Source organism: Dipodomys merriami, unplaced genomic scaffold (assembly GCF_024711535.1).
Source record: "Dipodomys merriami isolate MVZ:Mamm:240054 unplaced genomic scaffold, mDipMer1.0.p SCAF_14, whole genome shotgun sequence".
NCBI classification, from domain to species: domain Eukaryota; kingdom Metazoa; phylum Chordata; class Mammalia; order Rodentia; family Heteromyidae; genus Dipodomys; species Dipodomys merriami.
In genome coordinates this window covers 10,223,851-10,243,108 of record NW_027202715.1, presented here as the reverse complement: position 1 = coordinate 10,243,108, position 19,258 = coordinate 10,223,851, and the positions used below count along the sequence as shown (strand labels likewise).

The window sequence follows — 19,258 nt, the reverse complement described above, 5'->3', positions numbered from 1 at the left end:
TATAGCAGGAAGAATTTGTTTCAAAATAAAGATTCAAAATTTTTTTTATTATTGTTGTTCTTTTGCTGGGCTCCAGTGGCTCATGCCTGTAATACCAGCTACTCAGGAAGCTGAGATCCGAGGCTTGCTAGTCTAAGCCATCTCAGGCAGGAAAGTCCATGAGACTCTTATCTCCAATTAACCACCAAAAGAAAGCAGAAGTCAAGGTGTGACTCAAGTGGCAGAATGTTAGCCTTCAACAAAAAAGCTGAGACAGTGCCAAAGCCCTGAATCTAAGCCCAACATATGGCACCAAATAAAATATAAAATATAATAATTTTTAAAGAGATACTTGCTTATTCCATGATCAATATAGGCAAAATACATAATCATGGCATGAAAGTTAAAGCAGTCAGTGACTCCAGAGTTTGGCCGACACAGAGACTCCAGTGATAAGGCATAGTGTGTTCTCATGGCATTCATAACCTCACCAACGGTTTTGTTTTTTTGTTTTTGCCGGTCCTGAGACCTGAGCACTGTCACTGAGCTTCTTTGGCTCAAGGCTAACACTCAACCACTTAAGCCAAAGTACTACTTCTGGCTTTTTATGTTTATATGGTACTGAAGAATTGAACTCAGGGCCTCATGCATGTTAGGCAAGCACTCTACCTCTAAGCTGCGTTCCCAGCTCATCACCAATGGTTTTGATTATAAAGGTTTAATGAAAAGACAGGGAGGGGGCTGGGAAGGTGGCTCAGTGGTAGAGTGCCTGCCTTGCATGCATGAGGCCCTGGGTTCGATTCCCCAGCACCACATAAGCAAAAAGAAAAAAAGCCGGAAGTGGCACTATGGCTCAAGTGGTAGAGCACTAGCCTTGAGCTGAAGAGCTGAGGGGACAGCGCCCAGGCCCAGAGTTCAGGCCCCACGACTGGACCCCCGCCCCCCAAAAAATTTTAAAAATTTAAAAATTGAAAAGACAGGAAGGAACAGCTAGCTTGTCAGATAGGGTGCTGGCTAGGGAAGCTTCTTGCTTCCATTGCAGACCCTAGGCCTGTCTTGTCCCCAGGCCCTTCTTTCAAAAAAATTGATGGGCCCAAAAACCCTAAAGCTTATATTGTTATCAGAAGTTAATTCATATGACAGATTATAATCAGAAACAGAGACCTAACTTTTCTCATTTTCATCCAACACCCACACACACCCACACATACATGTGTACACACATATGTATATATCTAACCATGTGTACAAATATTGCATAGACACATGCACACAATAAACTGCAACATGATTTAAGCCCATATATATATATATATATATATATACAATATCTAATATATAGCATAATATAATACATATACAGGTCTAATCCCAGGCTTTCTCCCCCGCCCCTCTTTAATCCTGCTCTATGCTGGGCTACCAGAGATGTGGAGGCATGCAACTCACATTTTGCAGCTGGACATGGCTCTTCACCAAGCTCTCTGACTTTGACATGGTGCTGGATACTTTGAGACTGTAGTTTTTACCATTTTGTGACTCTTTCAGCTGCTCTTGGATTTGTTTAGCTTGCTTCCTGCAGAAATGAATGTGTGCATAAGTATGGTGTACATTTACTGTATTTTTAATTCTTGAGGTTCATTCATCCCCAGAGTCTATATCTGCCATTCGCTAAAGCTAGATATACTCAGTTAAGCAAAGAAAGTCCTTCTGTCATTTTCAACCACATCAAGAAACACTTTGAACTTGAAGAGTCCTGATAATTGTTTAAGATGATCCATAGGTTCATAGTCAATGGTACTACAAAGGCAGCCAAGAATCAATCATCTTCTTGACCTCCACAAATGCAAGAGGCTCTGGGTTCTAAGTACTCAGCTACAAAAAGTTAGACATGCTGTGGAAAAATGGAGAAGTGACTAAAAGAAATGACCAAAAGAAGCTTCGGTCTGGGAGGCATATATAACATATTTGTAAAGGTGCGTTTATGTCTTTTACAATTGAATTATGCATAGCACATATAGAAGCTCTGAATTTTCTTTTTAGATGGAATCTTGCTGTTTGCTGGAGCTGGATGGTAGCACCTTCTTTATGCATCCTGTGTAGCTAGGATAGCAAGCATATATGCCATTGAAGTAGTATTTTCTGCTGAGATAAAATCTTGCAAGCTTTTTTGCCCACACAGGCCTGGAACCACAATCCTTTTGATCTCAGCCTTCCATATAAATGGCATGACAGGCACATAATACCCAGCTACTGGTTGAGGTAGAATCTCTTGAACTTTGTTCAGAACTGTCCTATTTATTCTTCCCACATAGCTGGAATGGCAGGTATGAACTACACTCAGCTCTTTCCATGCAGATAGAGTGAGTCTTGTGAAATGTTCAACATTGGCATTGAACCATGATCCTCTTAATTTCTATCTCTTGAGTAATAAGGATTATAGGCATGAGTCATCAGGCTCTTGGCCAAACATAGTTACCTTTTTTTATTCTAACTTATTTTTTTAATTTTAGAATTTAAATAGATGTATAAAGTAGTTACCCCTTTCAAGAGATAATGATCACATAATATAATACCATATGCCAATTGATGTGTACTAACTCATTAATTCTTTCCAATAGTTCTATGTCAGGAGATCATCCATCACACCCACTCAATAGATGAGTAAATTAAGAAACAAAAAGTTAAATCACTTTAGAGTCACATACTCACTCCACACCAGAGCTTCCTTCTAAACCAGAACAATCTGTCTACCTTTTCTATATTCAGAATGGCCCTGCAGAAGTATCAAGCCACAAGCATATATATACACCCTCCCTCAGCTTTTCAGTGGGGAAGCTGAGATTGTAGTTCGTTTTTGGCTTGTTTGTTTATGTTTGGACTCCAGGTAATCCCACATGTACCTGGTGAGTGACTAGGCTTGGGTCATTCCATGCATATTTCAGAAGGGTAGAACAAACAAGAGCCTGGTTAGCTGCTTTCCCCCCAGGACTTTCAAAGCAATTATTTATCAGTCGAGGACACAGTAGCCTCCAAAACAATTCTATACAATCATCCTCACACAGGCTCTCCATTCCTTCCATTCATTATCAAGGATAGAGTCATCTGAGCCATCCATGGAACATGTCAGGGAAGCAGTTTCCCCTTCAGAACACGGGCTCTGTTCTCAAAGGATTGGAATTTGAATTCCGGCTCTGCCATCTACCACTGTTGCTGTCCTAACATTTCGTTAAATGTCTCTGTTTCCTCTTCTAGGCCTTGAGCTCACTGGTGCCATGTTCCACAGATACCACAGCCGCTTAATGAGAGAGGACCCAGAATGCATTCATCTCTTCCTCTTCATCATGTAGCCTGTTCAGTCTAGAGGAAAGATACTAAAGAGGAATTAGAACACTGGGCCCAAGATAAAAGAAAAGATCATAGTAATTGCATTTCACAAGTCCCCAGGATTTTCCAGAGGATTTGGAGATGATGAATCTCTAGTTCTTCCTTTGGATTTACGGCACCAGTGTGATGTAACTGTGTATTACTTCTTATCTTTTCAATTATTGGAGGGTTTTTATCTCCAACATACTTAGTTGTCTAATCCAGTTTTAATAATCTATCTACCTCCTAACAGTTAATCTATACCCTCTTATTAAAAGTAAGTTTATCATATGAGCCACAACTCTTATCTGGGATTCAGTCTTGAAGCCAACAGGAAATTAGGAGATGCCACATAAATTATCACCAAGCAATAAAAGGAGACACTTGGCACTGAGCAAGAACTCAATTATCTTCCTACGAATTAAATAAATAGACACTATCTCTTTGGCGATCTCATAATTCAAAGTTCAGAAAATACAAACTTTAACAGAAATAATCCCCCTTAACATATTTAACTCTATTTCCTGGAGCCTTTCATAATTTACCTTCCTCCTATGCAAATCCTGACACAATAATGTTCCAGTAGAAATGACTTTTATGCCTTTGCCTTTCTCTATCCTTCATGCCCTCATGTCTCCTGTTCTTCTTTTTTTCCTAAGCACAAGGCTATATTCTCCTGTTTTTTTCTCCCCCCAGCAAATGGATGAGGAGAGACAAGCAACTGATTGTATTACTGTCATTACTGTTGACTTTTTTATGAGAACAGTTGCACTCAGGAAAACAAGATTGTGTACAAGATTGTATGCAGGGCATCTGGAATGTGACCTGACCACAAAGTCAGCATTGAAACCTATAGTCCATTGAGTACAAGATTTTTCTGGCCAAGCTCATTAAAAAAGAGATATATTTAATAGGAATAGGAGGAGCTATCTCATGCCGATTGGCTGACAGTATTTGTAGTGTCATGGGTTAGGTTCCTGAGAAAACACTCTGTGATAAGAGATAGCCCATAGGACTTGGATGAAGGGGATGATTTTGGTATCAACACTTGCAGAAATGTAGGAAAATAAAGAGCAAGACTAGGCAGATAGGGAAGCAGAAATGGGATATGCTCTTAGGGAGAATCTCAATTTTTAAAAAATCCATGAGGATTTTAAAAGTTGGCTTGGTTGAGCCCTTCTCCACCCACTAATTTGGGGTAAAGTTCTAGTCTTCAAAGCTTCACATTGACCTGTCATTGGAAGTGAGTTTTCTCAGACTAGGGTATGTGAACAAGGCTGGTAAATTCCTTCACAGCAAGGTGGAGACGAAGGCCTCCATTACTGAAATCGAAGACGGCAGAGACTCAGAGCATACTCAAGATCCAATCTTTCTTACACAGGAGGTAGCACATTCTAGGAAGAGACAGGCTGTCACTCTGTGTGTATTTTGCTGGGAACACCAATTTCCATTTTGTTACCCTGTTTTCCTAGTTTTCATAGTTCCCAACATAGGTTCTGCCTCTGGAAACATTTACCCTATTCCAATTCTAGTTTTCCAGTTGAATCAAGTACTGAAATCTCCTAGAGCAACTTCATATATCTTACCTATGTACATTGCAAAAAGAGCAAACCTTTAAGAGACTCTGCTTGACATTGGATACACGTTGGCTGGACAGCCAATTAATATTTATATTATATATGTATATGGGAGCATGTGGGCTTTATTGGGAGTGAAGAGAATAGAATTTGTTTCTGTCTTTTTAAATTTTCTCTCCCCCTCCAATCCAATCCCGTGTGTGTGTGTGTGTGTGTGTGTGTGTGTGTGTGTGTGTGTGTGTGTGTGTGTGTGTGTGTGTGTGTGTGTGTGTGTGTGTGTGTGTGTGTGTGTGTGTGTGTGTGTGTGTGTGTGTGTGTACCAGTATTAGAGATTGAACTCAGGGCTCAGGGGCTCATGTTCTCACTTCATTTTTTTATGGTGAAGGCTGGTGCTTTACCACTTGAGCCAAAGCTACACTTCTGGCATTTTTGTGGTTAGTTGGAGATACGAGTCTCAAAGACTTTCCTGTCTAGGCTGGCTTCAAGCCATAATCTTTAGATCTCAGCCTCCTGAGTAGCTAAGAGTACAATTGCAAACCACTGGTGCCTGTCTCTCTGTCTTTTCCCATTGTTGAAGGATTCAGTTGACAATGTCAGGGGACCCTTTCAGTTCTAAGACATTCTTCATTTCTTTCTCACTGTGTCAACTATCTTAATGTTTTCATTATAACCTTTGCTCTAGTATATTTTTTTTTGCAAAGGCAGACAATGCCAAGGATGACAGAAGAACGAATAAGCAACAGGTGTGTCAGAATCGGAGCAAGTATGCCAAGTAGAACATAATAAATAATAAGACTGTAAACTTTGGGCTAAGTCCCTGGTAAAGACATCTCTGTACATTACACTATACCAAATAGATGTGTGGTGAACTTAATTCAATAATAATCTTTGTACAGTGAATTAATTTGGAGGATTTAGAATCCTGAAGGAATAAGGTAAAAACATTATTCAATCTGGGTGCTGGTGGTTCATGACTGTAATTCTAAGTACTCAGGAGGCTGAATCTTAGAATCTCAGTTCAAAGCCAGGCCAGGCAGAAAAGTCCTTCATGCTCTGATCTCCAATTAACCAGTAAAAATCTGGAAGTGATGTGGTTCAAGTAGTAGAGCATTAACCTTGAGCACAAAAAAAAAAAATCCAAGTATGAGTGTGAAGCCCTAAGTTCAGGCCTGATCCCTCCCCCAAAACTAGACATGGTCACATATAAATAGTTCTATTATCAGACTTTCTAGATTAAAACAAGAGAAGATCTATAGATAATTTGCTTATTTTCTAATTCCCAAGGTTTGGGATAGTGAACTAGAAATATGGGAATGAGCATAGTGATATTTTTTTTAAAAATCGACATATTTTTTGAGCAATGTAGATTAAATGCTTGGTTTAAATGTGGGTTTTTTTCATAGACAAATAAGACTGAAAGGAAGTTATACTAGGAAATTATGATAGACAATGGAATTTCATTCAAGATCTCTGATGAGAAATATGTTTCCTGTGGATACGGCTTCAGTTTTCATTATTATTGTTACATACATTGTACATGTACGTACGTATATTTATTTATTTGTAAGACAGAGTCTCAATATGAAAACCACGCTGGCCTCTCACTCCTGGTCCTCTGGGCCTCAGCCTCCAAAGGGGCTGTGATGAGAGGCATGAACTACTGCACCTGGCTCATTTATCTCTTCTCAGTAAAAATATGTCCTACATGGACAGGCAGATGGGCGGGACCCTAGTGGGTGCTCCTCCTTCTGCCGCTTCCTGTGAGCTATGCAGGGCAAATCTGCTGTTGAACATTGTTGCCATTCAGCAAACTGACCCCTTGCTGAGCTCCAGAGCAGATGTTGTTCTCAGAGCCCAGTTGTTTCCCAGAGATTGAGAGCTCCAAAGACAGAAATCCTCTAGTTACCCAGCTGTTCTGATACGTGATTACCATAATCAGCCTTTCCCTTAAATGTGATACAACTGCAAATTATACTCTAAAAATAAGTGATTAACTGCTTCTTCACAGTAATTTGCTTATTGTTAAATACACCATCCCTTTCTCAGATGTAGTTCTAACAAGGAGACCCTTCCAACACCCTGGTGGGCGTTAATAGTCTCCCTGGACGTTGAATGCTTTTAAAAGTGTATCTATCCAGTTTGTGTGAAAAGTCCTCAAGTGGAAAACTCTATTCAGAGAAATAGCAAGAGCCAATGTGGACTGCTTGTTTATATAGGTTTTACACCAAATATCCTATGAGAGTATTATCCCATTTGCTTCTTAACATAATCCCATAAGGTAGATAATGATTTGTTCAATTTTACCAAAAAAGAAACTGAAACAAAAAGATTTGATTTTAAAAATGTGCTTAGTAACACATAACTGAAAGCCTGAAAATCTGAATCTAGACACTGGAGTATGGCTGACTGAATGCAAATGCCTGATTGAACCAGCTGACCTCCCTGAGAAAACAAAGACTTAAGAATTCTATCAGAAAGAATTTCTAATCCCTTCTGAGAGGCTCCCCCACTTACCAAGACTCAATGAGGCACTGGGATCATAGTGTAGACCATGAGACTTAAACTAGAACTCCTCAGATTCAAAGCTCTCTATTTTCTATTTCTCATCTTGTTTCTTTACGAAGTTGTGGTGTGTGTGTGTGTGTGTGTGTGTGTGTGTGTGTGTGTGTGTGTGTGTGTGTGTGTGTGTGTGTGTGTGTGTGTTTGTGCATGTGTGTGTGCCAGTCCTGGGGCTTGAACTCAGAGCCTAAGCACTGTTCCTGAGCTTATTTGCTCAAAGCTAGCTCTGTACCACTTGAACTGCAGATCCACTTCTAGCATTTTGATTTGTTTTTTTTTTTTGTTTTTGGTTTTTCCTGTGTTTAATTGGAGGTAAAAGTCTCATGGACTTTTCTTAGTAACTAGGGTTACAGGAGTGAGCCACCAACATCAGGCAACAAGTTAATATTTTAAAATAAGTTTCAGTGTCACCTGGTATTTTTTTAATCTAATTGTTCCCCAAAGGCCTGTATGTTGAAGTCATACAGAGTCTCCAGTTTGATACATGGGGGAGGCAGTGGAATGTTAGGAAGGGCACATCCTTCATGGAGATGGTAAGATCCTGCCTCTTCCTCTTTCCCTTTTTATGTTGAGTCATGAGGTGAATGGACCTCTCACCATGATGTGGAACCAAAAGCCACTGGGCCAGTCAATCATGGATGGAAACCTCCAAAATCATGACCCAAAATAGTAAACAATTCTTCATGTTATCATTTCAGGTATTTAATTAAAGGAACAGAAAACTAACAGCTTAAAAACAGGTAGCAATAATGCACAACATACAATATACATTAGCAGAGGATATTTCTGAATTGGACAGTATTGACTGTCACCACCAAGAGCTGCCTGGGTGTGTCACCTTAGATCCTGTGATGTGTTAGATAAGGCCCTAGAATAGGAAAACAAAAATCTGTTTTATACTGCATTTATACTTATAAATATGTGTATATTTATATTTACACTGCAGTTATATTATTTTATTAATGGTGATATTTATCACAGTCATTAACAAAAGGGGAAACTAGGCCTAAGGCATTTTAGAATGCTCTTTTTTACATTTGTTATGAAAATCTAAACCCCTACTAAAATGTATTGGTAGAATAATTGTTACTAATTCTGTATTCATGCCATGGTACTATTATTAATGCTTCAGGTATAATTGTAGAGCTCTTTAAAAGCTGATGTGTATTATAAACTGTGTCTTGGGAATTGATCCATTTTCAGAAGGACAAATAATTGGAATATATAGTTCCAATAAAACACAATTACAAGTTTGCCTGAATTTCATACAAGTGGTAGGAAGTAAATCTCTGTCAATGTTTTAAGGCTGGTGAATCCACACAGCTCATTTTTCAAACCAGAATTTGTTTTTTTTTTTAAAGTGTAGATTACTTCATTTCTACAAGTAACTTCATGAGAGTTTATTTAGGTAAGATATAGACTCAAAAATGTTTACGTGTGCGTATATATATATATATATATATATATATGCATTTGGGTATATTAACAGGGTTCAAACGCAGGGCTTCCTGATTGCTCAGATGGTACGCTATTGCTTGAGCCAAGCCTCCAAACAGGCTTTGCGCTGGTTAATTGGAGATGGAGTTGCATAGACTTTTATGCTGAGGCTGGCTTTAAATGAAGAGCCTTCATATCCTGACCTCTTGAATAGCTTAGATTATAGGTATCAAAGGCCACTGGCTCCCAGCTATACATACATTAATTCTACTTCATTAATCACAAATAAGTGTCTTCATCAGCAGAAGGCCCGGTTTTCCAGCACGTAAAGTTATGCATATTCCAATAGTCAATTGGTGAACCTGTGTACTTATCCTAGTATTCTTAAGATTTGGCTAAAAGTTTTGTAAACATTGGTAAAAAAAAGAATAAGAAAGGAAATGCATAGGGCGTTTTGTTTTTGTTTTTGTTTTCAGAAAAAAACTGTGCTTAGATTCCTGGCAGTGGATAACCCTGTTGAGAACAAGTAGCTTTTGAGTGACAGAGATAGAGTCTTTCGTGCATCCAGGTAATAAACAGGTGCAAATGATTATTGCACCAATGATGGCCTTTTTCCTCCAGCCCACCCACACATGAAAGCATTCCCATGCCAGCACACATGCACGACAGTCTACCATCATTCTAAGTCATTTTCAGATGCATGCTGGTCCCATTTGTATGAAATCTTTCTGCTTAGAGCAGAGGCTGAGAACATAAAGACAAAATGCTTTCTTTCAGAAAGTAACCTTTTAACACTTCAGAGAAATGGTCTTACTTGCTTTTGAAGTAGAATGCGGCACAGAATATGCCCACGATGACGAGTCCAAAGATGATACATGACATCGACAGCACCTGCCTTTGATACACTCCTTCACTCTCTGTGGATTTGAAAAACAGAATTAGAATGGATACTAGCAGGGCTGAGAAGCAGAATCCCTGTCTTTATATTTCTGAGCAGGTAGAAGTTTTTCAAAGCTAGCTTTTTTGTCTGCTCCTGTCATGAATAGGGGTGGGGGAAGAACATGAGCAAGTTATTATAATTCAATTTCTTTGCAGACTTCTGTGGAATAACAAGCTGCCTTGCCCCTCTTCAATCTACATGTCTACAGCAAAACCCATATATATACATGTGCATCACCATTATAAATCTTATTATCAAATGCCATTCTTTGACTTTAGGACATGTTAGAGATATAGGTTTTGGAAATTGTGGTAGGGCCTAAGTTAATGAGTTAGAGAAAGAAATTTCTGCACTGTTTTGTGCTGACCATTGCTTTTAGTTTAGCTTTCTTTTTTTGGTTGGTGATGTTTCTGTGTATTCTGATTTTGGCCCTTGGCTATCTGTCTCCCATTCAACTTCCTGAAGCTATGATTAACACTCATGAAAGAGAATTTCAGTATGCACGTGAATGTTTTACTAACCCACGCCGTAGCATACCCCAGTAGCCATGTTCTGACATAGTACATCTAAGCATCTATTACCAAGATTGGATGTTGTAGCTTATATGACAAATATTCCACTTTCAGTCACTGCAATTTACACTCCCAGTCTTGTCTCTAAAACATATCTACTAAAATAGTTCTTCCCATCCCACCAGCACGTCGTGCCCAGCAGCATAGAGACCATGATACATACTTTAGTCATGAATTTACTTGCTAATACCCTCACGTGCATCTCTGTTATTTTCCCTTTTATGTATTTAGTAAAATATCCACATATGAATCCATCCCTACCTTGAGCAGTTCAGAACTGAAGGAGAAGATTGGGAAGAAGGACATCAAAAATTATAGAGATGTGTTTATCACTGAGATTCTCACCCATCAGCCCACTTCCAATTTTTAATGTTTATCTATCCTGTCCCCCCACTATTAAAATATCTAACATACACTCCCTCCTTTTCCTCTCAGGTCTTCATATATAGGATGTGGGAAAAGCAGCCAGTATGGAAGAAAATTGAATCATTACTGGGGGGATTCTTTTGTTTATATATTTTATTTTTTAAATAAGTTTTTTATTGTGAAAATACTGCACAGAAGGGTTACAGTTACATGAGCAAGGTAATGAGTACATTGCCTCCTCCTTTGTTTTCTCCTACCATCCCTTCCCTCCCACCTACTCAACTATACTCCCTGCCCACCGCCCCCTATCTCAATTGTAAAGTTCGGTTTTTCAACATAGCGTCTTGTACATCTCATTGTTGTAATGGGTCAACCTGTATCCCTATTTAAACACTTTTATTTTTCCCTTCCCCTCCCCAAATTATACTAACCTCAAATACAGTGAAAACAGGGGTTATACTGTGGAGGAGGGATATACAAATGAACAAAAAAAATCACATGGTACCTTATAAATATACTAGAAACAATAGCAAGAAAGAAAAAAAACCACTTGTGTCCCTATCTTGGGGTCTATTTCACTTAACGTGATCTTATCTGAACTTTTCTGCTTGTCCCGAACATATACTAGTTACTGCAAATAAAAGAAACCATGAGACCTATGTTTCTTTAGGCCTGGCTTACTTCACTTAATATAATTTTTTCCAAGTCTTTCCATTTCCTAACAATGGGCAATGTCATTCTTTCTGATGGAGGCATAGAATTCCAATGTATCTATATATACCACATTTTCTTGATCCATTCATCTACTGAGGGGCATCTGGGCTGGTTCCATATCTTAGCTATGGTAAATAATGCCGCAATAAACATAAACGATCCTTAACAGAAAGAACAATACTGGAGGACTATCAATACCAAATTTCAAACTCTACTACAAAGCCATAGTAACCAAATCAGCTTGGTACTGGCACAAGAAGAGACCTCAAGACCCATGGAATAGAATTAAAAACCCAGAAATGAACCCAGAGACCTATAGTCACCCAATGCTGATAAGGGAACTAAAAAAATAGAATGGAAGAAAGCCAGCCTCTTCAGTAAATGGTGCTGGAAAAACTGGTTAATCGCATATAGAAAACTAAAACTAGATCCTTATATATCACCCTGCCCCAGAATCAACTCCAAATGGATCAAAGACCTTGGATTCAAAGTAGACACCCTGAAAATATTACAGGAAGGAATAGGAGAAACCCTAGGTCTCCTAGGCACGGGCCAAAATTTTCTTAATAGAGACCCAGAAACACAACACATCCAAGAAAGGTTGGACAAATGGGATTGCATGAAGCTGCAGAGCTTCTCCCTGGCAAAGGACATAGTTAGCAAGATCAATAGAAAGCCCATGGATTGGGAGAAGATCTTCACTAGCCATACAACAGATATGGGTCTCATATCTAAAATATACTTCAAACTAAAAAAATTAAATCCCCCAACAACAAATCCTCAAAGAAACAACTACCCCATAAATAACTGGGCTAAAGACATGAAGAGAAACTTCTCTGATGAGGAAAGAAGGATGGGCAATAGACACATGAAGAAATGCTCAACATCCCTAGCCATAAAAGAAATGCAAATCAAAACAATATTGGGATTCCACCTCTCCCCAGAAAGAATGACTATAATCAAGAACTCTAATAACAACAGATGCTGGAGGGGATGTGGAGAGAAGGGAACCTTACTGCATTGTTGGTGGGAGTGTAAACTTGTTCAACCACTTTGGAAGACTCCACATAGAGCTCCCCTATGACCCAGCAATCCCACTTTTGGGCATTTACCCAAATGATCACAAACAAGACCATAGCAAATCTTCCAACACAACTATGTTTATTGGGATTCTTAGCAGCACTTAAATGCATGGACAGTATTGTGTTTCTGGATTAGAAACTCAATGCTAAGATATCAGCTCACCCCAAAATGATAGAGTAAGTACAATCCTATTGAAAATATCAGGAGATGTGTGTTTTAAAGAAACATACAAGTTGACTGAAAATGTTATATGGGCATGTAAAAGACGTGTTTCAGTCTAAACAAGTTTTCTGAAGTCAAGAGAGCAAATTGCAGGACTTGGTCCCATGAGTTTTTTTAAGCCTATAGCAATCTAAGTGACCTGGTTTTACCTAATTCAAGACAAAGAAATAAATGGAATAGATATGAGTCCAGTCCAAATATGTAAACGTATTTGACTTTTGAAAAGAGATGAATATGAATCTGAACAGTGAAGATACTTTTACAAATATTACTGGGTAAGACTAGTACAGCCATAGCCATGGAAGTAAACATTAACCAGAATATCGTACCTTACACAAATATAAACTCAAAAACAGAATAGATTTCTACTAATACAAAAGATACAAAGTACAAATATTTAACAAATCAATAACATGGTCTTAAACTCTTCAATAACCCATAATGAAAATGAAAAGGGAAAATAATTGAAAATATTCAACAATGGACTTGTACCTACACTATACAAGAACTTAAGACTTACTATTGGAATAAGCAACCTGCTTTAACAGTGGGGAAAATCTGAATAGACACTTCCCCAAAATATATAGCAGGTAAACACTTACCTAAAATATTCAACATAGCATTACGCAATTTCAAGTTAAACTTACAATGAGTTAGAAAATCAACTAGACTAGACTAGAATAGAACAGAACAGAACAGAATGCCTTCTGTATCAAGTGTTGACAAAGAATTGAAGCAGAGAGAGTTCTAGAGCACTCTTGTATTCATACTGGAAATGTAAAATGACATTCCACTTAATAACTAGCTTCACAGAAAGCTACAGATACACTTCAGCCTCATATTCCAAACATTCCATTCCTAAGCCTTTCATCAACAGTAAAGAAAGCATGATTTTAGTTGTGAGCTAATGAACACAAATGACCACAAAAACTTCAAGTTTAAAAGCCCCAAAATGGAAATAATCCAGATGAACAACATCATAGCAGGTAAAAAGATAACTAAATATAGTACATCAATACAGTGGAATATGGTTCAGCAATTACAGAAAAACTATTGATATAAGCAACCATGTGGAAGAGTCTCAGAATAATTATTCTGAGTGAAAGAAGTCAGACAAATGTACAGGCTGCATAAACCAATATATATATATATATATATATATATATATATATATATATATATATGTGTGTGTGTGTGTGTGTGTGTGTATATATATATATATAGATGTATATAGATTTGTATAATGTATCTGGGTGCCTGTAGTTCACACCTATAATCATAGCTATTCAAGTCGCTGAGATCTAGAGGAATGAATGTTTACAGGTCAACCCCTGCAGAAAAGTTTACAAGAGTCTATCTCCAAAATAACCAGCAAAAAGCAGGGCTGAAAGTGTGGCTCAAGTAGTAGGGCATCAGCTTTAAGCAAGCAAAAGGCCTTGGGCTCAAACTCCCATACAAGCAAAATAATAGTAATAATCATAGTAATGATAATGATTATAACAATAAAATTGAAATGCTAACAGAAGCTATGAACACAAGTTTCTTGGGGATGGAATGAAGGAAAGCGATGCAGCACAGGGATAAGATGAAGTGTTAAGATCCAGTGCTTTATTATTTCTAGTACTGTCATCCTTTCATGGGTGAAAGGTTATGTCAAGTTATGAAAAATAACATAGTTTTAAAGCTTTAAGAATGAAGGAGAAATAGAAAAAGATAGAAATACACTTTCTGTTCCCCATGCAGAAAACGTATAATTTAGGGATCCCTAATTATGCATTTGAAATAAATGATTTATTTTATGTCAACCATAGTTACAAAAATATGTATCCTGGAGGACAAATAAATATAGGGAATAATAAGATATATAGATTATAGAGCATAAAATGGTACACAGCTGTTAACTTTTAACCTTCCATGATTACATTCCCATAAACCATTTCGACACCAGAGGCAATATGAACTATTTTTTAAAATTGGTTTTAATTTTGGAAGGGAGAGGGGAAGTTGTTGGTTTTCAGAGCCTCATAGTTGCTTGGCTTGTGTGCTAAACTGGTACTCTGTCACTTAAGCCATGCCTACACTATTGCTTTTTGCTGGTTATTTTGGAGATGGATCTCATAGGCTTTTCTGCTCTTATTGTTTGCAAAATAGGATTCTCCAGATCTCAGTTTTTTGAGTAGCAAGGATTACAGACATATGCTACCAGTGCCCAGCCATTGTGAACTTTGTGTAGGTCATAAAAGATCCATCATTGTCCATCTCTCCAAGTCTTCCCATGTTCCAGACAACTCCTCCTTTTTTGAACTGATCACCTGCTAATAACCCCATGCATTCCCAGATGACACCAGACTCTTCTCTTTAAATCTTTCTCATCCAATCTGAACTCATCACTGTGACCCTGAACTCACAGGACAAATCATGTGACTCCAGGCCTCAGAGGTCACATCCTTACATAGAGTATCAACAGGTAGATAGACTATGTCATGGCTCAGCTTCAGATTGGAACTACAAACTATTCACAACATGCTCCCTGCCTGTATTGCTATGCTTTTAGTTTTATATTAGCTTTTAGTTTTGTATTAGCTTTACTTGATACTAATGCCAATACATAGTTAGAGAACCAGGTGCAGACTGGTTCATGGACACAGATTTCCCTATTTCATGACTTCTGGGTGTTCTTCCAAAATGACTCCCAGAAGCTTCTAAAGCCAGATGAAATGAGGCCATCACTTGTGATTTTTCTATGCAAGCAAAGTTGATACTCCTTAAATTAGGCAAAGGGGTATCAGACATAGACAAACATAGACCATAGATGAAACTGTACATGTACAGTGCTTTTTCCCATGGCCTCTCTTTAAAGATGATTATACTTTATTTTTGTGATCTTTTAACCTATGGAAGTGTATTGCAAACTAATGTTTGAGAAGAAGGTCTTCTCTCTTTTCTAGAGCTTTAATTGCTGTGTTTATGTGTGTGCTTGTGTGTGTGTGTGTATGTGTGCATGCATGCGTGTGTGTGTGTGTGTGTGTGTGTGTGTGTGTGTGTGTGTGTGTGTGTGTGCGCGCACGCATGCACTGTTTCTGGGGCTTCAAGTCAGGGCCTGTCTCTGATCTTTTAACTTTTTTTATTATCAAGATGATGTGCAGAGAGCTTACAGTTACATAAGTAAGTAATAACTACATTTCTTGTTGAACTTGTTACCACCTCCCTCATTTTCCTCCCACTTTCTCTCCCCTCAAGTGCCCCAGTTGTACAGATCACTTCCAACATAGTGTCTTGTGAGTATTGCTGTTACATTGGTTCCTCCCTTGTCCTTTGTCTCACCATTCTGTTGTTGCCTTTCCCTTCCCTTCGCATACACATATATACAATACCCAGAGTACCAAAACCAAATACAGTGACAACAGGACATAAACCACAGGGGGAAGAATACACAAAAGAAATAAGAAATCACATAATACATTATAAACAGCAATAACAAAGAAAAACATCTTGTGTCCATGTCTTGGAATTCATTTCAATTACCATCATCTTACATGGTCATATGTAAATAGCTATTGAGCTATTCCACTCTTCTGCTATGATTATCCTAGAGGTATACTATTTATTACACATAAAGTAAACTATTGGACCTATGGTTCTTTGAGTCTTAATATGATTTTTTTAAGTCTTTCCATTCCTTACAAAAAGGGTGGTGTCATTCTTTCAGATGGACTCAAAGAATTCCATTACACACACACACACACACACACACACACACACACACACACACACACACACACACACACACACACACACCACATTTTCTTGATTCATTCATCTACTGAGGGGCATCTGGGCTCATTGTTATTATAAAGGTGATTACAGAAGGGTTATAGTTATGTAAGTCAGATGATGAGTACATTTCTCTTTGAACAGTGTCACCTCTTCCCTCCCCTTGTTTTCCCCCCGTTTTTCCCTTTCAACCTTTTCCCACCTCCTAAATTGTATGTTCATTTTCCACATAGTGTCTAGTGAGTATCATTGCTGTTATTTTTTCTCCTTTGTCGCTGTTTTTGCTTTCTGTACCTTTCTGTATGTAAGTTTATCTGTTTGGGGGAGGGTGAGAGGGTAACATAGAAATGATAGGATGAAGGGTGAAAAATTAGGGTTTTTTTTGGTTAAAGTTGGTACTCTACCACTTGAGGTACAGCTCCACTTTAACTTTTTTGATGGATAATTAGAGATAAGAATCTCATGGACTTTCCTTTCCTGGGCTGACTTTGAACAGATGCTCTGATCTCAGCCTCCTAAATAGCTGGCATTACAAATATGAGCCATGGGCACCCTGCCAATATTCCTTTTTTAAAATATCTTTATTCAGGCTGTACTATCTGAAAGCATAAAGTAAACCTATGAGAAAAGTTACAGTATCCACATTTCTCAAAAGTATAGGGGGACAATCATGAGCCTAGCAGGTTAGAGTGGATATTTAAAATTTGCCAGCCTTCAGATTAAAGGGACCTTGCTTGAATATATTGACATGTTTAAAAATGTCATCTTCTCTACCTTGCATCTCTAAGCTCATTAAAACTTGTACTTGAAATTGGAAACACAACTGTAATACCAATGCATTTCATTTCACTGAGAAGTTGTGAGGTGACTTCAATGGCGTAAACATGTATCACATGCAAAGCTGTCGCTCACCATGTCACAGCCGATAAGACTTGGGAAGAGGACAGGATAATATCCATTCGAATTAGACAAGACAAAAAATAAGACTGTTTATTAAGCCAAATTATTTCCATGTAAAATCTATGTGGTGTGTTCCTTCCTATTTGAGGCTAGTTAGAAATTGCCCAGGGGAAAAGGAGGGAAAATCAATTCTGAGTTTAAATCAGGAGTGAAATTAAAACTGCAAAGATTGCAAGTGAATTTATAAGACCTGGCTGTATTTAGGCAATGGTACCATCAAGGTTTCTGATTCATTGAGTGTTACACAAGAACTCACATACAATGGGGCCTGGGAGTCTGGAAATTTTGAATTTTACCTGATTTTGGCAGTTTTTAATAAGAATGATCACAGAAACATTACCTGAAAAGCTTTAATTTCCTCTCCTGACTAAAAACCATGGTAGCATTTATAATTGTCAAGGGAAGTTAAGTACCGAGTACATATTAAACCACTGAATAAAGACTATCTCTTTTGGTTTTTCAAAAAGTTTTCTCCCTCTGAAGCCCTTAATATTTGGTTTATAAGATACACTTTCTAATTGCAGAATGCATGAAATCTTCAATGCAAGAATAGAAATCTGCCTAGACTGCTTTTTATGTGTGGACAGTCTTAGGACTTGAAGTCAGGGTCTGGGCATTGACTCTGAACATAACTTTAAAAGTTATGATAATTGAATAATTAATTTATGCATTTAGCTCAAGCCTACCACTTCACCATTTAAGCCATAGGTCAATTTCTTGGTTTTTGTTGATTAATTGGTGATAAGAGTCTTGTGTAGTTTCCTCCTAAGTTGATTTCAAACTGTGATCTCAGGACTCAGCCTCCTGAGTAGCTATATGACAGACATGAGCCAGCAGACACCCAGTATACATTGAGATCTTTATTTCAGGAAATTCTGTCCATGCAATTTTCTTTACCTATGCTTTTTTTATTTTCAATTTTGGTAACTTCATTTTTTTTAACAGTACTAGGAACTGAATGGTTGGTCTCATGCTTGCTAAGGCAAGTACTTTACAAATGAAGATATATCTCCAGTTCCATTTTATGTTGGTTATTACTCAAGTTATGGTTTCCCTTAAAATCAGGCGAGACTGGGCTGTGATCCTCCTATTTGTTACTGGGGATGTTAGGTGTGAATCATGGTGCCCGTCCTTTGTTCTTCTTACTGAATATAGCATCTTCCATTGTTCAGGACAGCAAGTATGGGACACCATGGCTAGATTCTGGTTTGAAATGGAGTCTCACAAACTTCTTGTTTCCCTAGTCTGGCCTGTAATCTCCAGATCACCATGTCCCAAGTACCTGAGATTACATGTTTCAGCCACCTTGCTCAGGCATGCTATTCAGCTAATGGGTCTGAATCTCCTGCCCAAAGAATTTAGGAGATTCCATGAAAATTGCACTCCTGGGGGTGATGATAAGGGTGCTCCTTTACCTTGCTCCTTGGGAAACATGTTGGGGAATATAATGTCTACTTAACTTGGTAGTCAATGTTCAGTCCTTGATATGCAGTGTAGCCTGGGGAGAATTCTTTAGGAAACTGCAATGGTCTTTAAACTGCAGTTCTTCTATGAAAACAGGTCAAGATCTGATAAATAGACAAAGAAAAAAAGATGGTGCCAGGTACCAATGGCTTACAGTTATAATCCTTGCCATTCATTAGGCTAAGATCTGAGGATTGTGGCTCCAAGCCATCCTGGGTAGGAAAGTCCTGGAGTCTCATCACTAATTA

General features: G+C 38.2%; 1 protein-coding gene across 12 annotated transcripts in view; it reads right to left on the bottom strand.

Annotated features, from left to right (window-relative positions):
• Nucleotides 1–19,258, bottom strand: part of Nrg3 (neuregulin 3) — a 1,039,983-nt gene that overhangs the window by 37,758 nt on the left and 982,967 nt on the right. For all 12 annotated transcript variants that reach the window (XM_070020737.1, XM_070020731.1, XM_070020739.1 and 9 more), the window contains exons 5-6: nt 9,730–9,832; nt 1,426–1,552 (exon numbers count right to left, since the gene is read on the bottom strand). In XM_070020737.1, coding sequence (XP_069876838.1) covers nt 1,426–1,552; nt 9,730–9,832 — 230 coding nt within the window. The remainder of the gene's footprint in view (nt 1–1,425; nt 1,553–9,729; nt 9,833–19,258) is intronic.